The 26,444-nt window shown below is 40.0% G+C and overlaps 1 protein-coding gene across 1 annotated transcript in view; it reads left to right on the forward strand.

The window, feature by feature from the left end:
* Nucleotides 1-9: 9 nt before the first annotated feature.
* The window catches only part of CCNYL1 (cyclin Y like 1), a 33,492-nt gene continuing 7,057 nt past the window's right edge, over nt 10-26,444 (forward strand). Inside the window, exons 1-8 of the mRNA XM_031505379.2 lie at nt 10-326; nt 12,440-12,514; nt 14,759-14,793; nt 16,420-16,520; nt 17,987-18,022; nt 18,755-18,806; nt 22,165-22,284; nt 24,284-24,450. Of these exons, the coding sequence (XP_031361239.1) occupies nt 77-326; nt 12,440-12,514; nt 14,759-14,793; nt 16,420-16,520; nt 17,987-18,022; nt 18,755-18,806; nt 22,165-22,284; nt 24,284-24,450 (836 nt within the window). The 5' untranslated portion in view covers nt 10-76. The remainder of the gene's footprint in view (nt 327-12,439; nt 12,515-14,758; nt 14,794-16,419; nt 16,521-17,986; nt 18,023-18,754; nt 18,807-22,164; nt 22,285-24,283; nt 24,451-26,444) is intronic.

Consider the following 26,444-nt stretch of genomic DNA (forward strand, 5'->3'; position numbering starts at 1 on the left):
CCCTGCGCCCGCCTCCCCTCCCCCGGCCCAGCCCGGAGCCGCGCAGCCGGGGCCCGGCGGGGGAGCGCCGAGCTCCATGGGCAACACCGTCACCTGCTGCGTATCCCCGGACGCCAGCCCCAAGCTCAGCCGGGCTCGCGGCGGCGGCGGCGGGGCAGCACCGGGGCCCGATCGCTGGGCGGACGCGTACCAGGCGGCGGCAGCGGGCGGCGGCGGCGGCGGCGGCGGCTCGGGGTCGGCGGAGGCCGAGTCGGGGGACTCGGATCCCGGCGGCGGCGGCGGCGGCCCCCACCTCCAGCACATCAGCGACCGGGAGTTCCCGGATGGTGAGCGGCGGGCGGGGAGCGGCGGGCACCGCATCCCCGTGCCCTCGGTGCCCCCGCTCCGCCCGGGCGGGCACCCGGGGGGCACTGGCGGCCCGAGGCGCGGCCCCTTTGTCCGGCGGCGGGGCAGCAGCGCGGTCCCGCCGGCCCCGCGGGGCTCGGCCCCCGCCGCGCCCCAGCCAAAGTTCCCCGCGGCTGTCACGGCGCCGGCACAGCCCCGCGGCTCCGGGCTCGGGCCGGCACCTCCGCCCGCGGGACGAGCCTCGGGCCGCTCGGCCAGTCCCCGCCCGGGCCGGGAGCGCCTCCCCTGCCGGGCAGCGCCCAGCCCTGCCCGGGTCCCGGAGAGGGGTCGGGAACGAGAACGTGGCACAGCCCCCGGTGCTCCTGGCTGAGGTGGGGAAGCGTGGCTGCTCCCTTCTCCTTAACTATGGAGTCGTGACTCGGTCGTAGTGTTCGGGCAGATCGCAAAAGCTGCTGCATTTCCAGTCTCTGTTGAACAGGAGGAAGGAAGAGGGTGTGTGGGGAGTGAGGGAATTAAGAATTACAAAGATTGTGTGCATATGACATCACCTTGGCTGGACGTGAGTAATTTAGCCTCTTGGCTGTGCAGGGTTGTAACTGTGGACTCATGACACCGGCGTTCCTTGTCGCGTAGCTCTCGGTGTTCCTCATTTGCTTTCCTTGGACTGATGGGGAAGTACGCGTGTGCTGCTCGGCTCCCGCACAGACCCGCTCCGTAAGGCATCATCTCCTCCGGGGCCGGGAGCGCTGCGGACTGTGCTGCGGGAATTCCCGGGCCTTGGGACGGCTGCGGGGTGCTCCTGTCTGCCCGGGCGCTCACGTGGTGCTGCTGCAGCCGCACGGCGCAGTCTAGCACCTCATGATATTTAAAACTTAGTTTAATTAACATCTTGCTATTCCCATTCGCAAATATAACCACACCTATGCGAAATATATTAGCTTGGAAAGAGAGAGCCTGCCTGACATCTTTAATGTACGGTGCATACAGTAACAATAATCACTGTAATCCATACTCTTCTTGAACTTAAGAAAAAAATTTTTGCTAACGGACTCGCTGCAGAAGAGTGTGAGGAGACCTTCCAAAATGGAATTGTTCAACTTGCAGGGTTCTGCACAGCACCATATGGTGCAGCTGTTCCAGAAATGACATGGAACAGTCAGCCCCTTGGAGCTCCTCTGAGACAGCTGTGCAGTAGTAGAAATTATGTTTGCTGCCTAGGAGAAATAAACCTTTATTTTTGCAGGAAGATTATTACAGAATTCTCTCTCAACTCATTACGGGAGGAGGAGCTAAACTCTAAAGATTCTAATAAGCCAAGTAAAAATGCCTAAGCTGAACAAATCTCCTCAGGAATAAGGGTTGTATTTGTTTGAATCTTTACTATGTGATCATGTCAGCTGTGCTGAGTAACAGATTTAATTGTGAATTCATCTGTGTTTCAAGACTGGCCTTGAAGTAGAGAAGTATTCATTTTTTTAGAATTTGCAAGCCTGAATAAAAGTGTATAGTCCAAGAATAAAATACTAGCTATCTATCAAAAATTTTACTTTTGTGGCTATAGAAACTTGAGTCTTGAGGCAGGAGGTAATCCTAAAATTAGAACTGCATAAGTGGTATACGTTTAAGATGATTTTAAAGATCACTTTTACAGTGATATGTGGTTCGCTATAGCCCTCCAAAGTTGATGTGCTGCAAATGATGGATTATATTTGAAGTTTTCTGATTGATGCAATTCTCTAGGGGTGCAGAAAGTATCAAAGTTTGATACCTTTATTAAAATAAAATTCTGGATAGTCAGTCTTAGAAGTAAAACTCCTTGTGTTGATTTTTGTATGCAAAAATGTATGCACTCTGTGGATAGATTTGAAGCAGTTAACTTCAAAATGTAAAGCACTATTTTTGAAGTTTGAAATCAAGTGTTACAGGCTTTATGAAGAAGTTAGAAGCGAGACAGCTATCTGTTTAATTTAATACCTCCTATGAAAGACTAAATCTGTAATAAACCAGATACCTGTGCTTATTCCTCTTAAACTCTAGGATGTAAAAGCTGTTGGCATACCCAAACCATACAAAGAGCCTGCACCTTTCTGTGCTCTTGACTACTAGAAAGTATTCCTTTCATTTTGGGGATAAAATGTATTTCTGTAACTGATTATTGTATAATATCATAGGCTAGCTAAGATGCAAACTTCATATGTAATGGGAGCGAGGCTGAGAACCTACTAACTGCCCTTTTCTTAAACCCTTTGGCAGGGAGAAAGGAGAAAGCTGCAAGGAAAAAAGTCAAGATCATTTTGGCTATTTTTGTTCCATGCTGCCCAGTTCTAGGAGTTTCTAAGAAAACAGCTAAATATATCAGAGAGCTAGCATCCGAATGGGATGGAGATGCTTCATTCCTTACATTTCTACCTCTGTGCTGTTTGTTGTTCTAAAGTCTTAAGTACTTTTGCACTTGTTTTGCTAAAATTTAATGTTTTTGTTGTATCAGGAATGCAGAAGGTTCCAAGAGAGATTTGGATTTTTTGTTTTGTGTTGTTTCATAGCTTTGTGTTGCTCTTCCATAGCAAGTGGAATGTGTTCCCCACAGGTCTGTGCTCTTAAGTGAGGATTATTCTGTAGCTTCTCCTTAACAGGCACTACTTTCCAGATAGCACTGCTTAGATTGCCTGTATTAGAACAGAAGGAAACAAGAAAATTCTCACTTAAAATGGACAAATTACGATGTGGTGTTTATGTATGACCAAAAAGTCAGTGGTAGGTGGAATGGAGCTAAAACACCGTAAAACTGAAAGTCTTATGTTTCAACAAAGGTTAATTCAAACAGGAAAGGTTTGTCAGATCCTCTACTAAGAGAATTTAAAACATGACCTTGTATTTTATGGCGCCCAAGATCCTGAGCCATAACCTGTTTGGTACACACTTTCTCCAAACGAGAAATAAGCCTGAATTTGTGATTTGATATGCTAAGGCAAGTTGGATTAAGTAAACAAGGAATAAATATAACTTTGAAAACAGAAGTTTCTTCCAAATACGTTGATGCCTACTGCTAATATTAAATATCAAAGTCTGCCATGAATCTAAAGCAGCTAGTTGACTTTTCAGCTGAGCATTAAGTGTTCCTTAAATCAACAGTTCAACACAGTTTGCATTGACCAAAAAGGCTTTCCTATCTAGTTTTAGTAATTGTAGCTCTTTGATCTTAGTATGCCATTTGGGCTGTGGTGATTGGATTGGTGTTTGTTTGGGTTTGTTTGGTTGTTTGGGTTTTCCCCTCCAAAATGAGTGTCTGCTAATCTTTATTTTGGGCTTCCTTTTTATTTCCCTGAGATTTTTTTTTCTGGTTATTTGGGGGAAGAACTTATGGCTGGCACTTTCTTGCTATATCCCTATGTTTAAACATAGATATACTTCTTGAAAAATTCTTTGATCCTTGGATAAAACTAGAACAAGACCTTGCTTAGATGTTTCTCACTTGTACTTGAAATCATCTCCCTGCACTGCTGCTGTTCACCAAGTTTGAGCAGAGGTTTGCGCGATTCCCTTGAACCAGGGGGAAGAGTGTTGCCCTGCTGGAGTGGTGGGACAAAGCCACCTCGTACCCTCACCTGAATAACTGGAGATGGAGAATGACAAGGGAAAAGTCAGTCAGGGATAAGAGGGAACAGCAAATGGGATCAGGAGAGGAGCTGATTGGAATGTGATTGTCACACACTGGTTAGATGGGAAAGCAAATGGAAGAGAGCTTAGAAGAGGAGAGTTAAAAGGGATGTAGTGAGGTTTACCTGGCTAGTGCCTAGAGTAACTTGAAAGCTTCAGGGTGTCTGCATGCTGCAGTTATTAAATAGTGTTGAAGATGAACAGATATTTTGTCTATAAACCTCCTTGCAGAAGGTCTACATACTGCTCATTTGTTTCTCTTATATAATTTCATCTTATTTCAGGAATGTGGGTGGAGGTTTTTTCCTGGTTTATTTTTTTAGTTTGAGATTTGTTTGTTGTTGGATTATTTTTAAAATCCTAGTTAAAATGTTAGTTAAGTTAAAACAGTTTGGTGCAAAGAATCAGCTTTTTGGTGCCAGCAGTTTCACCACAGGGGAGGCTTAACCATCTTCTGTTGGTTTTTGTTCCTCTGTATTTGAAGATTGGTAGCTGCATAGGTTGAAAAATACTGTTGTCTGGGCAAACATGAAGCCAGAGCTAAAAACCAAATGATGCCTTTTCTTAGTATTCCCCCTCCTTTTTTCCTTGTTGCTACTGAGTTTTTGACCTAACTTAGACTCAGGCTTGGTTCCCATAACTGTCAATATCCCTTTCCAAAAACTGACTAGACATTCATTACAAAGGTATTTGTAGCGGTTGCAGATAGTCTGTGATCTTGACAAGTATGAAGTATTGGACTTGCTGTAAGCCTGAAGCACCTTCCATGTTGTTACCTTAAGAAGCTTGATGCCATGGCCTCTAGAAACAATCTGTGAAGTACCTGCAGTGGAAATGACTGAATCACAAAGTCACCCAGGAACAGCAACGAAATTTACCTACAGAATTGGGAATTTGAAAAAAAAAAATTCATCAGTGCAGTATTTTTATTTCTGTTTTTTATGCTTGGATGCTGCTGGCAACTAAGGAATCCTTTATCCTTTTTTTTTCCCTTCAGGAAGTCTTGGAGACTTTTGCAGCAAGCAAGTAAACCTTATGTTTTTAAGAGTAGTTGGTATAGAACATATGTACATGAAGCTCATGTGGAGGGAGACTGATTTGTGTTTCTGGTGTGTTTCTTCAGGCTTTCAGCATAACAGGTATTGAAAGGAAATATATAATCAGAGAAGTTTGATGAGACTTACAGAACTAAGGAAACTGAATTCATTTTTAACTGATTCTGTGAGACTTAACTCTAGCATCCTTATCCTCTGCTGGCTTTCTTCAGGAGATTTTCTGTTTTCCCTCCTACCTGCAGGGTAGATGTAGAACAACAGAAGTTCTGTGGCTAGAAGTATGTGTTCTCTCAAGTGTGATCATTGTGGTGAGGTCATACCAAAAAGCTGACTAACAGGGGAATGAACTCCTGCACAGCCAACAAAACACAAAACCCTACTCCTCCCAGATTCATATTGCACATTAAATTAACATTTCTAGCCATGTTTCTTCCACATACAGGGAGAAGAAAAAAGTTACTGTGGGAAGCAGGAGGGAAATTATACCAAACATTAAGAATCCAGACCTTGCATCTGTAGATCCTTGCCAGCAAATTTATGTTGAGATTTTTAAACCCATCTGTTTTTTTTTTTTTCATTACATCTAGAGTTTGAATGTGCACTTTTATTTCACTCATTAGAAAAATAATGTTTTCAGAAGAAAACTCTGAATGTTTTGATTTCAAGAGATAAGTGAGGATGGTAATGATGTAAAAAATCTTGGTGCTATTTCTTTAAATGTGTAGTAAAACCAGATGAATAAAATTGAAGCTTTTCCTTGCAGGTGGTGTGAATATCAGGATTACCTTAACAGCTTACACAAAAATCCCCCTGTCAGCCAGGTAGTGTTCTACAATGTTTGATGAGCTGTGTGTGTATAGCACAGCTTTGCCTCTGTTTGGAGTTCTGAAAGGGTCTCATATTATTGCAGTAATCAAACATTGCTGATTTTTTTCCAGTATGAAAGCTAACACTGGCTTGTTATGAAATGTGTCCGTCAGGCTCAAATAATAAACTGCTGAATGCCAGTATATTTCAAAGACTAAAACAAGCTTTTCTGTAAAGCTCTTGGACATGTTTTGTTACGTGGATAGTTATTTTTCTTTCACAGAACAGACTGCAGGTGAGGTCCAGGCTTCATTTGAAATTTGCAAATGTGAACAATTGGAAGAGGTGAAAAATGTACCACGTGCCAGTCCATCAGGTGGCATGTGACACCAGCAAACGCTGCAGTGTGTCTTGCTTTGGTCACCTGCAGGCACAACCTGAGACTGGAATTTCTGGTACTCATCTGTTCCGCTTTCTGAACTATGGCTTGGAAGTGAGGCAGAGAACATGTGAGGAGTGTTTCCTTGTGCCTGCTGTTGTCAGCATGGATCTAAGATTCTAAAATTTGATTACTCTTTAATGTATAGCTAATTTTTTTTTTTATGGTTTGGTGGTTTTGGTTTTGTTTTTTGGGGGGCTGGGAGGGGTTTTGGATTTTTTTGTAGGTTTTGTTTTGGTCTTGTTTTGACTTATTAGTTAGAAAATTAGAGCTGTGGACTTTGACTTTAACCTCTGGTGATAGTGAGTTGTGTTACCTGTGAAGGTCAGTGTGGGGAATAAAAAGTGACAGCATAGAACTAATTCTTTCTCCTTGTCCTTTAAATGGTCCTAAGTTAAATGCAGTACAGGAACACATCCCTAACAAAATGTTAGTTACTTCTGCATTCTAGTTTGTGAGCTACTGTTTTCCTTCTAATTCAAAGATAAAATCTTAGGGGCATCTTGTTTACTAGTGTTTTAACTTGTTCTGCTTTTGCTGTGGAATTTGGGGCACTCCTGATAGCCTGCCTTGGCTGAAATCTGTGGAAGTGGTTATAACCCTGGCATGTACATCAGGAAATGTGTGGAAGCCTCCTGAGCTCCGTTTGGTCCCAGAAGGGGAGGGTGGGTGTTGTGCTGTGTGCAGTTGAACAGATCTCTGAGCCCTGTTTCCCCAGCAGGGGCTGTGAACAGGGTGCAATAGGATCACGTTGGGATGTCCTGTGGAGGCTTTACAGAGTGGTATGGAGAAATTAAAGAACATGTATTAATATGGTATTGAGTTTTTTTAATCCACAGAAAATAACAAATTACTTAAACCCTAGGTAGTCTCCAGTATTTTATATATATATATATATGTGTGTATATATATATATATATATATATATATATATGTATGTACTTTTGCTTTCTGAAGTTAGTTTCTCCAGCCCAACTCTACAGTGTGGTGTAAAAGAGCAAATAATCCCTTTCTAATTAAGAGAGCTTGTTGTGTATTGAAGTAATTTCTGCATCCTTCAGAAACATCAGTGTGTACTTAGATATGTGCTGGGTATTGGTAATGATATTACTGTTTCTGTAGTAGTGCCACAAAAATTAACTGACAGCTATTAAATAGCTTTAGAATATCTCTGTTGTGTCTATTGTGTAAATTCACAATATTTAGAAATCATCTTTTAACAATCTTTCAACAAGGAGAGTTGCAAATAGAAATTAACCTATGTGTGCCAGGCTCTCTAGTGCATATGGAGTGGCTGGGACAAATAAACAGAGCAAGTTAAATGCAGAAATCAGAATTGTAACTTTCCTAAAAGGTTCTGGGAAAAGAATTAGAGTAACATAATTTGAAGGAGAAATAATTTTATATTAAATTATTGTTAGGAATAACAGACTTTCTGAAATTGATTGGCAGATTAGATCATCTAATTTGTTATAATTTTTACATCTTTATTGGGAGTGTTAAGTGGCTTGTATCTTTACAGCATAAGGTAATGAAATACAAAGGAAACTCAAGCATTAGTCACAGCTAGTAAGTCATTGAGCAAGTGACAAAATTCAATTTACAGCAAAGAGATTATTGTATTATTTAATGCTTTAAAGTTGTGCTGTATCAAAATGTTACTGCTGTCTAGCAAAGCAAAGGATGGGGCTAAAACTGCTAAAGGAGATGTAATAGTTTATTGTTCTGAAGTAGTGAAATTGTCAAAGGGCTGCTACTTAGTGTCATCTTTGACTGTCAGCTTTATTCACAGGATAATACGTGTAGCACGATGCAATGTGTAAAATGTGTTTGTAATAATTAGAAATCACCCGTGGAGGTGTGTAAACCGTAGATAAGTAGCTAGCATTATAAATTCCTAAAACCTACACACATTCTTAGACAGCGTGGATAAAAGTAATGTCTTTATGTGGGTTTTGTGTTGTGGAAAGGATGTGAGACCTTGAGCTAGGGCAGAGGATTGCCTTTACAGCTGATGTGATCTGCCCTGTGGGGAACTGTTTGTGCTGAGATTGGCTGAGATTGTCTGAAGTGCAAGCGAGCTGCAAGGGATTCCTCAAAGGGGGATCTGTGGCAGAGGGAAGCAAGTTCAGCCTTCTCTCTGCTCCACCTGGAGGCAGGGTTGATCTGACAGGCTTGGTAGTACACATGAGTAAATGGCTCTGAGAGATGCAGAGAAATATTGTCCTGCTCTCATAGACCTAATTTCTGGTGGGAATCTTCCCTTCTCACCCCTTTATCACTAAGTGTGAGTGTCTGATAGAAAGTGTGTTGATTTCTATTGAGTTAATAGCCTCTAGAACAAAAATGTTCTGGGCTGTTTTCTTGCTTTTTATATCATCCTGTATTCCTCTCATTTCTTTAATTCTTGTTTCTGCGTGTTTTAATTCCTATTATTCCTGTTTATTCTGTGTCATACATGTTTGTTGTGGGGTTTTTTTTGGGTTTTTTTATATTAGCTTAGTGTGAAGCTTGAGTTTTCTGTCATACAACTTCTAGTGCAACTCCTGCTCAAGGCTTACCCTTACCTTCAGGGCTTTGGACTCATAAATGCTACCAGGATGAAGTATTAGGAGTTACGCTTGGTTGTGAGTCAAATTGTTTGCAGACAGATTTATCTCTTCCTTTGCCTTTCCTTTTGCTGTTTCCCATTAAATTTTACCTCTGCTCATGCCCTTATCTGTCTCTTGCTTTATGTTTCCTTCAGCCGTATTGCTGTTGCTTTTTGCTATTTCATGAGCAACACTGGCAGTTTAGGACGAGCAAATTACATGGCTGCTTTTTCCATTGCTTAGAAAAAAACATTGTCCAGGGGAAATGGCACAGGCAGGATGGTTAAAATTCTCTGGCAGCTTATATGGGGAAAACTACAGAGAGGTGGTCTGTTAAATGCATCTTTCTTTGCAGTCTCTTGCCAGACCAAAGCAGGTACACTATGTCTGCTTGTGCCATGTTATCCTGGAATAACAAACGCAGCTGCAGTTGGTTTTGATCATTTCTGATGTGATTTCCTACTGAGATGATGTGTCTTGTACTATTAGTACCTTAACTCTGGTTGTATAATCTGTGTTGTGGGTTTAATGTGCTATGGGTGCTGTTAAACCTGGCTTCATCCAGCAGAAAGCTCCTGGTGACTGGCAGAGCCATTATGGAACTGGAGCCACTGAAGTCTATGATCCTTTCAGTTCTGCTCCTCTCCTTAAATGTGTGGGTCTGCTTGGTTCAGGGGTTGACTCATGTGGCCTTGTCAATTTTTGTGTCATCAGTGCATGCTGCAGTGCTGTGCATCTTCTTGCGTGGAATGACAACAAGATACTGCAGACACTGCTTGTCTGGGATGAAAGTTGGTTATGTTCATTCTTGTGCTTTTAGTCCTAGACCTGATTTCTAACATGTAAGAGGCATGGATATGGGACTGGCAGAGCACAAGAAGAGGCAGAAACAGTGTAAGAACTGAGCATTAACAAGTCACATGGTTTCAAAGTAAATCAAAACCATAGGGACGTCAAGATAGTAGTGTATTTTTTAGTGAGGTGAGGGAGGATGGGTGTTATCCTCTACTGTCTCTTCCCTGGGAAAAAAAAATCTGTCCTGTTTAATATTTATCAGTGACCTGGAGGCGGTGATGGAGGATGCCCAAATTGCAGATGACAGCCAACAGTCAATGTGCTGGAGGCTGCTTATTCAGAGGGACCTGGACAGCACTGGGCCAACACCAACCCTATGAAATTCAGCCAGGAGAAACATGGAGTCCTGTGTTAGGAGTTACTGACTTCAGTTGCCTTTTAATTCACTTCAGTTGCCTTTTAATTCAGTTTTCCTGTGCTTTTTCCTCCCCAGTTTTCCTTGCTGCCTTTCCCTAAATATGGCCCAAGACTTGTACAGTCCTACAAGCTCTTACCTACCATTCCATAGTGAGTCTCATAGGCCTGTAGGTATTAGTCCCCCAAATGGGAAAGGTGGTCTAGGCTCTGTGGACCCTCATTGGAAGTTTTCAAGGCTCATGTTCTACCAAAAGCTGATTCTGTTTTCAGCAAGAGGTTGAATTGGAGACCTCTGAGATCCGTTCTAACTTGACATACCCAGTTATTCTAAAAATTAATGCTGAACTGTAAATAAGTAAGTTCTGAGTTGTTTGCTGTGTTTGCATCATAACTTGCTGATAATAATCTATATTTTAAGTCTGCATATTCCAGTCTTGTTTGGCCTGTTGATGATACTTCAGTCACTTGTACGCTGGCAAAATACTCACGCTTCTGAATCGCTGTTTGTGTTGGGTTTGTTTGTTAATGCAGTGCTAGCATTAGAAGCTGTATGCTGCCTCTTAAACATAATTTTGTTAAATCTGTGTTAGAAACTTGTCAGACTTGTGGACAAGTTTTAAACAAGTTATACTATTTTGTTAAGATGCAACAAGTGGTACTTAAAATGTGGGAGTATGGCATGATAGCTATTGCGTGCTGGGGTTTTTATTTTTTCAGAGAATCAGCTGTGTATCAGAAATACTTGAGGTATGAGCTGCAAGGCAAATTCTGCTCTAGGGCATCTAAGCCAGGACTTTTTACGTTTTGCTGTATGAATAAACTCAGGTATCTGTTCACTGTGTGCTGAGAATGAGCACAGTGAGGTGACAGTAGAAATACTGGTTTTGAAATTTAGCTTTTTAAAATTTCATAAGATGGTCTGCTTTCATGGCTGACTGGTCTTTTTGAGAGGAGGGGAGAATTCTCTTTTGAACACTCTTGGTGTTCCTAAACAGATGTTGGCTACTGTACTTAAACAGTAGAGATTGAGAATTATGTGGCCCACATCCTCGACTGGTGCCAGAGCAAGAGGGCTGGACTGAGGTCAGCAGTGTTGCAAAGCCCAGCCCCTGCAAAGCACGGGAGGTCTGACAGGGTGTTGTGCACCAGTGGGACTGGGCAATGCGGAGTGCTGGGGACTTCTGCAGTTACGGTCCCTTGCTGGAGCATGGGGGCTGTGGCTGGGTTGTGGGGAGGTGCAGTAGCACATTCACACAGTTAAAACTTCAGCACCCAGGCAGCCTGTGGTTTGGCAGAGTTCTGTTGGTTGAGTGCATAAAAGATTATGGGGTCTTTTAATTAAAAGTTGATGGCAATTCTTAGATGGCGTTTCTTTTTAGGGGTGTGGCAGCTGTGTTGGTGTCCCAGATTGAACACTGCAAAGTGCAAGTGTTCATGCACAAATATGTGTGCTTGTATGGCTGGCATGGCATAAGAGTGACAACTGTAAATGGATGCAAAATTGCCCTTTGCAGGACTTAGAGGATCACAGCCCTAGATTGTGTTCTTGTGTTCACATAAGTCACTGTGTCTGCAGCATGACTTCCTTGGAAAAGCTGTTTCTTCTGTCAAAGCTAAGGCAGCTCCGAATTTCATCTGGACGGCCACAATTTCATCAACCAACATTTGTGATCACTTTCATCTTAATCTAAGGGAGCAATATATCCTCTTCTAATGCCATCACTGCTCTGTTGTGGCAAAGGATTAAAGCAGTCGTTTGGTAGTTTTAGCTTTACATGGTTTTATTTGAAATTCCAAAAGAACTGCATAGTTAAGCTTCATGTTTTGATATTTATCAGAACTGTAAATGTTACTTATTAGGTTCTTTTGTAAGACCACAGAGATTGTTTCCTGCTGTATTTGGTACATAAAGCATAGAGGGAAAGACTACAGAGTTCCGGAAAGATAAGAAAAATTATCAACAGTGATAATTTTCTGTTGCTTTGGTATGTTTTTTTTTATTATTCTCTTGATAAAGTTCTCACTTTCTGCTTACTACTGAGCACATGCCCCACACCCAGCTATCCTAACATGCAGGGGCACAGATTGACTTTTGAAGATAAATGGGTTTTTTGAGATCTCCCTGTTCATTTTTTTTTTCCTCAGAGGGAAGAATGTAAAATTTTTATTAATCTTGGCAAAAGTACAGTTCTGTTTCAGAGAGACAACTCATTCTATGTGACGCTGATCTCGTTTCCATCACTGTGCTTGAGCAATTTGAGGCTGGGTGGGAATTGTTGCAGTTATCATCTTTTATTAAAGGTATCTCCTTTTTTTTGTCCTTCCTATTTCAGATTTAGCCTTGGAATCTAATCCATCTGATCATCCCAGAGCAAGCACAATTTTCCTGAGCAAGTCACAAACAGATGGTAAGCTAAGGTTTTTTCCAATTTAACAAAAAACAGGAAAAAATTGGAAAAATAACCAAAAGTAACTGCTCAAGAACAGTGCTTCAGTTCTTTCAAAGCATAGCGATTAGTAATTTATGTATTTACACAGAAACGTGTTTGTGAACCATTTTACTTAACACTTAAAATCACTTGATCTTTAAAAGCTTAAGTATCAGATTTCAGAGTGCAGATCCTAGTAGTCTGAAGGAGCAAGGGTCTCTTCATTAGTGTAATTCAAGTTTCAAGCAATGGTGGGTTTTTTAACAACCAAGGACTGTTTCAAAAATTGTTTTAAAAGGAATTGTAGTTGGAAAAAAACTATGCTTCTTTAATAAATAAGAAGTCTCAGCCATTAGTCTATACCAGTTGCTTTTGCATATGTCGTTTTAAAATGTTTAAATAGTTTCAGAGGATAAATATTCTCCAATCCCAGTTTTAATTATATAGATGTATTGGGAATCTCAATTTCTTTGCAGATCCTTTATTTACATAGTAACTCAATTTTCAATTTTTGCAGATGCTGTTTTTACATAGTAACTAAATTTTGAAACAATTACTATAGCTTGTGCATTCCAAAAGGCTGTTAGAAACTGGAGGCATTTCTATATTGCACATATAAAAATTCTGTTGTCAAATTCTGATAATAGGATATTTTGAAGTTGCAACCAAAAAAAAGTTTAAGATAATATTTTTAAAATGCTGTTTCTTTTATAGTTGGTTCTTGTTTGAAGCACTGTTTTTCTAAGAAAGTGATGCACTTGAGGTTGGATGTGTTGATGGAAAGCTGCAGTGTGTCTTTTAACTTGGCACAGCTTTGCCACAGAAAATTATTTTGACAGGTCTGTCAGTTGCTGTCCTGCTATTCAGTCTTGTGGCAAGTGGTAGAATTGTCAGTTGTATCAACTTTGCAGTGCTCAGATAATCTGTGAGCAGTGGGAACAAGCACTAGCTGGCTCTCCAGAAAAGATGATACCAAGGAAATGTAAACACCTCTTTTTTTTGGGCCTCTAAGGTCAGTCTTCAATAGCCAGAGGGTGTGACCTGCTCATTTCAGACACCTCTGAGATGAGCAGTGCTGAAGGAGCAGCTCACACACTGACAGAGTTCACAAACGCTGTCACTGTGCAGCCTTCCAGCCTTGCTGCAGAAAATGCCCAAACTAGGTGAAAAGCCTTCTTGGGGCTAGTATTGCTTTTAATTGGATTTTTCAAATAAAATGTATTGAATTGCATAGACTTGTGTTCATGTAGAAAAAGGCTTCTCTAGGTGAGGTAGTAACTATTAAACTATTGTCTGAAGTCTGTATTAAATTAGTTAATTTTTATGGAAAAGTTGGGCAGAATAATTTATTTTCTAATTTTCCTTGTTCTTCTTTAGTTGACCTTCCATAGAATTAGTAAAATTAATATCCATAAGTTCTCTCTCAGTGAGATGTTATCAGGATTGAGTTTTGATTTATGAAGAAAGACTAAAAAAATGTGGATACTCTTTTCCAATTGTCAATTTTTCTACATATGTAGGAGAATGTGTCCTGCTAAAGAGTGGTAATGATCTGAAGTTAGAACTTTGGAAATGTGCCTGTCCATGCTGGTCACATTTGTGTACTTTGTGCATGTATGCAGCTCTCAGCACTCCCTAACATGCTGTTGTATTGCTGCTGTCACAGCTGGAAGTTTAACCTTGCAGTCTCTCTTGAAAGACTAACACAGTTTAAAATTATCAAATGACGTGGTTTCAGTTATATGATAAATAGGTGCACAGCTTGTGCCAGCATCTCCTGTATATGAAATAACCTTTTACTTTCTGCAATAGGAGAAGAGAGAACACCTAAAAAATGCTGGGCACCTTACTTCCTCCTTGTGTGCCTTTGGTAGGCTCAGGGTGTGCTGGTTTTGCTTCTGCTTGCTGTTGGATGTTGGACATTCTGTTTGAACTATCTGAAATCATCCTGGTTTTCATGATACACGGCATCTTTTCAAAGCTGAGACCTTTTCCCCTTAGTGTGATGGGAAATAGTTGTTCCTAAATGTACATGTGGGTAGACAGAAAGACATGTAGCTTACTAGCTTGATAAAACATGGTGTTTTTTCCTCCAACTACTTTTCCAGATACCTAAAATAATATTTGAAACTCCCATACTTCAGAAAACTAGGTCATTAGAATTACTTTATTGAATGTAAATTGGGAAACTTTTCAGTTCACGTTTTTTTTCCTTCTTTCTAGTGCGAGAGAAGAGGAAGAGTAACCATATAAATCATGTAAGTAAATTGGATTCTGTGTAAATATTAGGATATGGGCCAAAGACAAATTCAAGGAAACAACTGTAGTAGTTCTAGGTATATAGTCTTACACATGTTCCAAATCCTCCTTAGAAAGGTAAAACTGAATTATCTTCACCCATCTCTAAGCAATAAACAGGTCCAATATCACAAAGCATAGAATGGCTGATGTCAAAATAATAAAGATTAATTTTTGTTGTCAGTTTTAAGTGTTTCAGAAAGAAAATATAAGCCAACTTGTCTGTATTTTTTTAAACAGAAATAAAACTGCATTAATTTCCTAGCCGAGATGACAAGTCTTGAAAGACTGCTGATTGAGTATTGCCACAAGACTTATTTTAGGAAGTGTATCCAGTGTGAAAAGAGAACAATGAACAAATATCATCAGTATGATAAACAAGTGATACTCCATTAGTTTTAAAATCTGAAAATATGCTCTGAGCTTCTTCCACAAATACTAGTTGGTTTGGGCATTTCACTTACAAAACAAAAGCAAAAACAAAAAAGATGCAATGTCATTAATAAGTGGATAAAAAATCATTGGCTAGTAAAGGTAAGAATGGAAGTTAGTAACATAAAGCTTAAAAATACCAAAAGTGTCTGCTGATAAAGTACTGGTAAGATAATGGTATTTGAAGTATCTTATTTTGCATGACTATGCAAAGAGTGGGGGTCATTCTTTTCCCTTTTTTCCTCTCTTTTTTGTTACAATTCCAGCTTTAGTCTGCCAGTAGTGAGGTGAAGTGTGATTGGAGTGTTTTTGCTGGCAAACTTCAGTGGGAATGGGAGATATTCCTAGGCAACTGTTGAGTTTTGAAGGGTATCAACATTTTTGTATTTAAGACTTTCAAGTTTTAGACAAGGCATTTTAAAAAATTCTGGTGAAAACTAATGAATCTTGAATTGTTTGATTAAAATTCCTCCCTCAATTATGACATCCTATCTCTAGTGCAAAGCATTCTCTGAAAATGCCTGGGTAGGGTTATATTGGAAGACTTCTTACAATACAGAATGAACAAGATTAGGATGGATGATGGAGCATATTGCTGGCTCTAAGTAATAATAGTAAAAGTAAGGGTAATAGCAGTACTCTGTTTCCAGATTCCAGATGCTAATCAGGATATGTATGAAGGGAGCCATGTCAGGAAAAGGTTACTTTTTTTTGAAACTGTAACATGACAAACCCCCCAATGTTAAACTGGATAACCAGAAACTGTAAAGATGTAGGGTGTCAAAGAAGGGAGAAAGTGATTATGGAGTCACAGGGAGATCTAATAGAGTACATCACAGAGAGTGAAGACTGGGACACAAACTGACAAGAATGGAAAGGGAGAGAACTGAGAAAATCAGGACTTGCTGCTTTAGCCCAGCTTTTTCTGCTGTAAATTATCTAAAACCATGTTGTGTACTACAAGGGATGGTTTATAAATTTATCTTACAGAAAGGAACTAGATGGCTATAGGGTAGCTTGCATTGCAGCAGCAACCACTTGAGGTGTAAAGCCAAGTATTCAGTGTGCTAAACAAAAGCTTACAGAATCACTCTTCTTGAATGTATTTCAGTTCTTTTCTTCTTTTTTTTTTTTTTCTTTTTCCCCCCAACAAGGTTTCTCCTGGGCAGCTTACGAAAAAATACAGCTCATGCTCAACAATATTTATAGATGACAGCACCGTCAGTCAGCCTAACCTTAGGAGCACAATAAAGTGGTAAGGACCCTTGTCATCAACAAGGGCTTGAGTGGCATTGTAAGGGTTATTTGGGATTTTCTGGGGGTCTTGTCTGTTCCAAAGCCAACGGCACCCTTGAATGGGAGAAGCACAGCACTACTTCTGCAGGTTGGTCACGGAAGGGGTGTAGAGGTCTGGACATTGACTGCTGGGGCGAGTTCTTGTTTCAGTCACAGAGCTCATGGATGGTCCCATTTCAAAGTGTGCTCATCCTGCACTTGAGGCAGGGCAGAAGCGTGTCAGCACTGTGGGCTTGAAAGTATGTGTTGAGATGGGGAGTTTAGGTCACACTGAAAGCCAAATCAAGAAATTCTTGACCTGGGAAAACTTGAAATGGATTTTGTGTGGAGTTACAGGAGAAGTTGCAGGACTGTGTTTGGTACTTTCAAGTGATATTAGTCTGCCCTCTAGTTGTTGAAAACCAGCATATTGCTGACTTAGGGTTTAGCTCTGGCCTTTCTGCCTGTTCTTCACGTACTTGTTATTTTAGGTAGGTGATAATTATGTTCTCCAATGGAAATGGCTGCTATTTTTCTGGGTACCAGAAAGTCAGTTATTTGCACTTAGAGGATACCAGCTGAGAATTGAGAAGAGTTTTCATCATGCTTGAGGGGAACGGAAAGCTGAGTAGATCAAGACCAAGAAGGCTTTACTGAATAGTGTAGTAGAGTTTGGAAATGTCTAAGTTGGTTTGTTACTTTAAAATTTGGTTACAGACAAAGGTATGCAGCATGTCACTTCTCCTTTTCTAGAGAAAAACAAAACAAAAACCAAAAATTATGCTTGTGCCATTTTGAAGTGTTGTACACTTGACAGCAGATCAGAACTTTAAATGATAGGGTCCTGTGACGGCAGTGCTCCTGTTGCCACCATGAATGAAGAATCTGAAATTTAGCCACAGTAGATGTTGCCTCACTTAGCAGAGACTGAAATCTGTTCTTGTCCACTTCTTGGATTATGCTGGTATAATGCTATCTTTCTTACTCTCTTTTATAGACAGTTCTTAAATTAGACAACTAGACAGGGTTAAAACATCTGCAGAATCTCTGCAATGGTGTATGTAACACCAAGGAGAACTTACATTTTAGTTGGGAATAGTCTACATTTTCGCTAAATACCATCTAATCAGGAAATTAAGGTATATGTTGAAAATGTCACTTAACTCTTATTTTGTTGCACAAATATCTGATATCAAATATCTTTTACAATTAATCTAAAAGTAATTTGGCAGGCAGATTTTATTTGGCCAATTTCTGTCCAGACAGTTAAACATCAGAAATTAGATGTGTAGTGCTTACGGATGGGAGAGGAAGGTCACTGCAAAATGGATTTGTAACATTCCACTGAATGACAGCTTTTGTGTTGGAATAGTGTGCATGGAAAATGCTTTGTTAAATCTTTTTGTCTTTTTTTTTTTTTTTTTTTTTTTTTTTTTTTTTTTTTAGTGTAACATTAGCAATATTCTACCATATAAAGAACAGGTGAGTGAACTCGTCCTTTGCTGAAATATAATTACTTTCTTTTAGAACCAGGGATATAAAATCACAGACTCACTAAGACTAGGAAAAAACTCTCAGGATCATAGAGTCAAATATGGCCTTGGTCACTTCAGTGACAGCTGGTGAAACTTAAAGGAGGTGAAAACTCTGGCACTTTATGCTGTATCTGTTTTCTCTTTGTACCCCCTCTTGAGCAGCTGTGGAAGGGTTAGTAATGCACCCATCCAATGGCACATAAAACTCCAAAACAGGGAGGGAGGAAAACACACTTAACTCACCACAAATTAGCCTTTGGACTTTGTTCAGCTTTTCCTCAGTACAGAGGTATTAGTTTTGGTGGGTGAAGGAAATCTGTCCATGTACAAATCACTCTTGCCATTACAACGAGTTCCAGCATATGCTTCTGAATTACAGCTGACTTTTTGAAGTAATGCTGTTAATGAGTTTCACCTTGTTTCACGTTTTGGGGAGAACTTTAGTAAGCATAATACAAGAACATGGAAAGCTATTCATGGTTTAGCATCTTAAATATTTAATTGTAAGGACTCATCATTAAATGCTTTGCAAAAATACAAAGTAGCTCCATACCATATTCTAGGGAAAGTTGAACTATAAAATATGTCCCTTGATCCTTTTCAATGAACAATAATTTTTAGTAGAGTGTAGCATTACCAATTAAGTCTTATTGCTAAACCAGAGACTTTTGTTTTGTAGAGATTCTGATAGATCATTGGATATTTTTGATGAAAAATCTCACCCTCTCACAGTAAGTAATTTTTTTTGTCCTCTGAGTGTATATCAGTAACATTTTGATTTATATGGTATAAGTCATAAAAATGTATTAGCACCAGGCCACAATCAAATTGATCTTAAATTGTGTCTTTGTATATAATACAAAGTGCAGTGTCTTCTGAGATCAGCTAGATCATGGATAGAGCCCAGTCTAAATGTTACAAGCTGTGTTTGATTTTTATGCTTTGACTACATATAGAAACAATCATGTGCCCAGTTCTTTTGTATTTCGTGTCTGAAGTTTGTTGTCCGTCTCTTTTCTCCCCCTCTTTAATAACTGCTTTATTAGAAGTGTTTTCTATTTCTTTAGGAAGACATGGTTAGTAGATATGGGCCTAACCTTTTAAATGACTGCGGACAGGAGAATGTAGTACATGAAGCATCACACAAAGTAGGCAACAGTGAGTTTGGCCTTTTAGAAACTGGAAAGGCAACATTTTAAGGCAAATACATGTAAGGCTGCTGGCAGTAACAGCAAGGAGCATTTGGGATGTGATTTTAATGTGTCTGGTCCTGGTGCACCTTTTTAGACACTCTTAAAGATGCAAAACCTCATAGTACAGGGAAGCTCAAGAGTGGAATGTGTGCTTTTCACATTCAGTTTGAGCACTCCTAGCTTCATGCCTTACTTTGTTTTTCTTGTGAAATTAATTTAGTAAAGATTCAGCAGCTTTAAAAATTGAACTTGCTCTGGCACTTACCTGAGTGAATGCAGTATAGCCTATTTAATGGATCTCACTTGTTAATAAAGAGATTTTAATAAACAAGTTAGTATTTTAAATTTGTTAAAGTTTCATCCCTAAATATGAACAACTGTGCTAGGAATTGTACAGTGCAATATAAGTAAATACAACTCTTTATTCAATTTTTTTAAAAAAGGACAAGAGCTGTATTCAAGATTTCTTGTATGGATTGTAGCACTTCAGATCAAAAAGGGTGGACCAAAACTATGTTACGTTGTGGTTGAGACGGTCACAATTCAAAGCAACACTCCATTTTCAGAAGGCTTCAAGTCTTTTTTATTCTAGCATGCATGCTTTTTATACATTCTTTAAAATCTCCTAGGTTTACACTTTACTCATTGGTCAGAAGAAACAAAGTGCTTATTGGATTAGAGAATTGCAGGTTTCTCTTATTTATCCTTCTCTCTTTCTTGGTTTCTATGTCAATGACCTTGGTAGGAAATTCTTTCAGGGGTAAATATGGATCCTCTTATCAAACTTCTCTCTAGCTCAGAGAAGTTGCTGTAAAACCTCTTCCACAAATTTAAATGCCTGAACCTATTGTTTGACATTCAAAATTATTTATGTAAAATTAACTCCATCAGACAATTTCTTTATTTAACAACCTGACATCCTTTGATCCTTTCATATACCCTCCCTCCTGTTTAATGAGAAGAAAATCATTGTGTCTTCTGGGGAACACTTAAAGGTCTCTTCTATCTTACTGCAGCATACAGACAGAAATAGAGCCAGAACTGATTGTCGCACTTGTGAGGGAAAGGCACACATGGCTTGTTAGTTTCTATAGCAATGGTGTTTTGCCTGGGTACCTACTGTTCCTTCAGAAAGGTTAATTAGCAGGAAGAAATCTCTGAACACTTTGTCTTCTAAAGATGCACTCACAAGGAGTCCAAACCCGGCTCTGTTGACCCTAATGGGTCCCAGTTACCGGTATCATGGATTTAGTCACAAATACCAGTCTTGGTGCTTCCTTTCTCATTTCCAGTGTCTTGGTTTAAGACAATTTAAAAGGAGAACACTGGAATAACTTGCCTCCCTGTATAGGTTCAACTAGTCCCTTCCTACCAATAAGAAATGAACACAAGTAGATGTAAGGGGAAAAAAACCCAATTTACTAACAAACAAAACAGCAACAGGCAAAATCTAACAGTAAATAACTGCTAAATACCAAACTGCTGAATCTCACACCCTGTGGGAACAAGGAGAGACCCAAAATGCCAGAAATACCCTTCCCAAGATGAGAAAGCCATTAACTGCAGTCTCTCTGAGACCAGGAAAAAAAAAAAACACCAAAAAGAGAACCCAGAATGGGCAAATCCTGTGCTCAAGGCAAGACCAAGCAGCCATCAAAGCCAAGACCACACAGCAGCAGGGCCCAGCTGCCTTCCAGAGCCAAGTTTAAAAGCACCTGGGATAGCACCCAGCCATCCCCAGCTTCCTGCAGCAGGGTCCTAAAGCAACAGTGACAGTTTTTGGGCACAGATAGATGAGGAATACGATACCATTGTGGGTTATCTCAGGACATACAGTCAGCAAAAATGTATTTCCAGATGTGCTTTTGTACCATGTGTAGCACAGGAATGAGCAGTGTTCCTGCTCATGCTGTTCCTAATGTTGCATGTCCCCCTTGCAGAGATAACTTCTGTTGGTTAGTGGTGTATTAGAAGGTTCTGTGAGCAGTACTAAGTTAACTTAACTCTCCATTTCACTTGACAGTGCTCCCCAGCTATTTTAAACTACAAAACCACAGGAAGACACTGCTTTACTTACCTTACAACCACTAGCTTAGTGTCAAGCAGGTATGCTGTTCTCAGCTGCTGTCCTGACCATACTGTAGGCCTAACTTGAACTGTAGACAGAGATCTATTCAGTATCTTGCAGAACCAGTGTGCAGAGTTGGAGCTCTTGAAGTTTCATCCCTCCAAAAAAAGTGCTAAATATCAGAATGTATCTCAAACACTTACTTTAGGATTGCTTTTACAGACTGTTTATTTCTGAGCTTTTCTTCTCCCCTTTGTTTAGAAACAGTTTAGCACTGTGCCAGAGTTAAATCTAGTAGTTCATTGTCTTTCTGGAGGCTCTCACGAGTGAGTCCTTTGAAGACAGTGTAAATTACTTCTTAGTTCTGCACGTCACAGAATTATTGCCACGTGTTCTTCAGTGCTTCCTCAGCTGGAAGAGGAGTCTTATGAAGTCTGTTAATTTTGCCTTTTGAAGAGCCATTGTTTCCCTGGTGTGTATATACCTGTGATTTTCTTGCTGGGAGAAGCATTTTTTTTTACATCTCTTCCAGTCTGAAGAATGTTCCATGGACAATAGTTAGCACCTAGCAGTGATGATGGTAGTTCATTCTCTTTCCTGTTGGCCCTACAGATGAAACAAGTGTCCAGAAGAGAGATACCACCTAAAGCTACTGTGTTTTATTTGGAATGTTTGCAATATTGCAAGGCTGCTTCTTTCAGGGTATAATTCTGTTCTGCCTCTGTAACAGGAAATGGGTGTATACACCTCGGTGAGAAGAAACAACCTGTTCTTTAGAGTCAGTGTTAAGTAGACAGCTTTTCAGTAATTCCAAAACCTTTCTTTCAGCGGGAAGAAGTGCCAGATGACTACTACAAGCATGACCCTGACCACAAGCACATCTACCGGTTTGTTCGGACGCTCTTCAGCGCGGCGCAGCTGACGGCGGAATGTGCAATAGTGACACTGGTAAGGGCAGTGCTGCAGCTCGAGCTGTAGGAGGCCTTTCCCCTCTCATTAAGAGATCTGCCCTGAACTGGCATTTAAAGAGTTAAAGAGTATCTCATGAAACCCTATTAATGACAGCACAGGACAAGTGAGTTCATTATAGATTGCTAAGTAGTCACAGAAGTGACTAAATAAAAGGGCAGTTCCCTTTTCTGTATATAAATATGTAATGCTTAATTACTTGCCCTATAAAACCCTGTTTGTCTCATAATACATAACTTCCTGAAGAAGCTTGAGTAGAGCAGAACAGTGGGATGCTGTAAACAGTGGGGTCTGATTAGATCATACACAAAGACATTTTTTATTTCAGTGTGTAGAGGGGAAGGTGTTAGTTTTGAGTTCATATTAACCACAACTGCCTCAAGGGATCAAGAGTCAATCCTTTAGGAACTCTAGGAGAGGATCTTTCTCATTTTCATGTCCTTCAATCATTTCCATCTTTCTACCAAACTTTTTTTTTAATTAAGCCAAAGAGGCTATAACTTTTTTCCCCATGTGAGATAGAGGTACTTAGAATTTAAGAACAATATTAAGATAATAATCTCATTACAATGCGTTGTTTGATTTCAGAAAGCATGATGGATAAAAAATTTATCACTGACAATGATTATATATATATAAATTAAATGTGTGTGTGTGCGCATGTATATATGAAAGGAAATTTAAATACCATAACATGTATAATTGCTATTTTAGACTGTCTCTCAAACTACACTTTGTTGCACACTAAACTTCAGTCTTCATTGTGGCTTCTTTCTGAAAAACAGTGTGAAAGGAGAACAGAACTGTCACCAAAAGACAGTATAGCAATTAAGCAAACTTAGCTTGAGGGACTCCCTTTAATAAGGAAGTGAGTAATTTAAAAAGCTAAATATTTACGAGCTGTTGAAACTCTGAAAGTAGTTGAAGGTTTCTGCTTTTTCAAAGACAGGCGAGCAATTTTGACAGAACAAGATGACAGCTAACCCTGGGCAAACTATGTGAAGTGTTTACAAAAAATGGAGTTAGTTTTTAAAGTAAATTTTACCACTAGATGGCCCTGTTATTATAGGAACACCTTTAGGTTATTTGAAGGCTACAAGCCAAGAATGCAAGCAAGAAAGCATGGAGAGAACTCAGTGACAAAGATTAATCCTTCCCTTAGCCCTTAATAGGTGGAGCTTCCCTTACCCACTAATTTATCTGAAGCTACATTAGAAACTTGGATTTAGATGGGAGTATAGAAAATTTAAAAAAAAATATATTCAAATTTGAAAGTGCATATTTCTTAGTACATGGATCATTATAGGAGTGTGAATAGTAGAGAACTTTGAAGGAAGAGAGGGAGTTGGTGTGAGATCTCATGGGAGGAAAAGACCAAGGCACATCTTTGGACTTGGGCATGTCTCACTGCCGAAGCAGTTGGTGATGGAGATGAAGGGATTGAAGTCTGTTCTACAGGGTAAGACAGAAATAGCACTAAAGGCCTTTCATTGTGGAAAGACAGTGATTAACACATCTTTGTCCCATCACTAGAGACCAAATGCAGGTTTTAGCACTTCCTGTTAAGCTACAAGTGCTGAACCTTAACCAGGATGAAAGGCTAATGTGATGTTGAGTGATCTGCCATCCAGGCAGGCCCTAATGAGAACCTGCCAGTGATGTGTGACTGGGTGACAGAGCTGTAGCAGTGCCTCCCTGAAGGAGCAGCACTCATTGCTCAGAACTCTCACCTCACTAGCTATTGTGCAACCTGGTGGTCCAGCTCTTGGGGGAAAGTAAAAAAATGGAACCTGTAACTCCTGAAAATTTGGATTCTTAAGTGTAAGTAGTTGATACATATGTTGACACGCTTAACAGTAATAAATAGTCCTATTGGACTGGCATGTTTGCTACTCAGCTCTCCTCCAGGTCTTAATTACACACATTCAGTTGTGGGGTTTTGTTGTTTGTTTTTTTTTCTCTCTCTTTCTTTGTATAGGTTTATTTGGAAAGGCTTTTAACCTATGCAGAGATTGACATATGCCCTAGTAACTGGAAGAGGATAGTCCTAGGAGCTATTCTGCTGGCTTCTAAAGTCTGGGACGATCAAGCTGTGTGGAATGTGGATTATTGCCAAATACTGAAGGACATTACTGTTGAAGACATGTAAGTTGCAAGGTTCAGGTAGTATACAATGGTGGGGGTTTTGGGGCTTTTTTGTGTGGGGTTTTTTTTTTGTTTGCTTATGGATTTTTAAGCAACACGTGATCATGCTGAAAAAATCTATTTTTGTTGCTAGGATATATATATAAATATATGAGGTGTATATTTAGTGTCTGGCCTCATTCTCTCTTTCACCTCAAGAAACTTTGGATAATTGCCCTACTTTGAGACAAATCTCTATTAATAATTTTAATGACTTGCATGAGTGACGTCGAAGTTAGTTTTCTTTACCTTCTTTATCTCAGTGATGAGCCATGGAACTAAACTGCCCAATTTATAGTCTTATCAAAAGGTTTTTTAGAAGGGAAAAAAGAGTGAACTAAATTTGTCCCCTGCCTTTTCTGTTTTAGAATTTGAAGAATTGCAAGGTAAAGCAAACTTGGGACTTTCATGTGTGCTTGTGTATCCAGTTAAGGCCTAAACATCTCAAGGTCTGAACTCTGGTGCTGCTGGTGGCAGGCAGGTGTTGTGTGGGTAGTTATGGTTGCCTGTGTTACACACAGCCACTGCTACAGCTTATCCTCTCTGGGTAGGTTCTTAGATGTGCTTACAGTACTGAAAACAAAGTCCTCAGTCTTAATACTTTTTCTAAGAGAAGGCTGTTCCTTAGATGTATTTTTGTCTTAGATGTCCATTTCTGTTTTTCAGAAATTTTGAATCTGCTGTCTTTTCTTGCTGCACTCAGCTTTAAGCCAAATTCTGCAGTATGGGAAGATATTCATCCTCATGGCTCCAGGCTCATACTTTGGGCTGGAGGTGTGTTTATGTGGAGTGTAGTTGGCCCATTAGGTTTTCTGTTAAATTCCTTCTCACAAAGTTGAAACATTTATTTGCTAGCTTGTTCTCCTGTTTCTCTTATTATCCTAGGTAAAAATGACACAAATCCAGCTTAAAACACCAGGCTTTCTGGCCTTGCTGTCATGACGTGCTTTGTGTGTGTTTGAGCTTAATCACAGTGCTGTGCCCTGAGCATGTGTCCAGGGCTGTGCAGTGACAGTTCTAGCACAGGAGCAGGCTGAGCTGGCAGAGCTCTGGCACAGCACTGGGAGGCTGGCTGTGTCATGGGGCAGTATTCTTGCCCTAAGCTCTCTTCCCTGGATTCAGGCCAAACTAATGTTTCAAATACAGTAAGTAATTATTCATTTGGGACTCTTTAAGAGGATGAATATCTAGTTTTCATCCTTTTAAGTGGGGGACTGTATTTCTAAAAATGAGGGACCAAAACAATTTTTATTATTTAAATTATTTCACATCTTAAACAGCAACCACTGTGACTTGTTTTATACATACCCCTTACCTGGGAGTTCTTTATCTCAAAATGCAAGATATTGCCAGCCCTGCTTTCAGGAAAGCATGATTAGTGATTTTGTACAATGTGCATCTCCACTTAGCCTGGCCCCAAGTACTCATCTATCTGAGGAACATACTTTAAGTATTGCTGCAAATAACTCTGAGATGGCTGAAGTGGGGTCAGCAAAGCCAGAAGTGCTGGAGTGTACATCTTACCCTTTTTGATGTCTCTTCTTCTAGCCCTATTTGGGGCAAACCAAATTGATAGCACAGAAAATATCTGTAACAAGCAGGATATTTATGCTCCGCTGCCAGTGCTGGGTCTCCTGAAATTGTCAGTACTTGCATTTTCAAAGCAGTGATGATGGTAAGGAAAATACATGGAATTTAGGTGCTTTTTTTCCCCTCCAATTTGAGGATGGGATTTTTGTAATACCATCTCATTTGAGATGATTTAGACCTTTGAATTTAGGTTCCTGATAGTGGCACAGGGTGTTGTTCTTCCCAGGCTCTGCAGCTAGGCAGACTTCACCATTCCTTGGGTGGATAACATCACCATTATAGGGACCTTGGAAAAGTGCTTCAAATACTTGGTAAAGTCGTTTTAAGTTTACAAGCCTACTTTCAATTCATGGTTGGTACATAGT

The sequence above is a fragment of the Lonchura striata genome, chromosome 8 (genome assembly GCF_046129695.1).
Source record: "Lonchura striata isolate bLonStr1 chromosome 8, bLonStr1.mat, whole genome shotgun sequence".
NCBI lineage: Eukaryota > Metazoa > Chordata > Aves > Passeriformes > Estrildidae > Lonchura > Lonchura striata.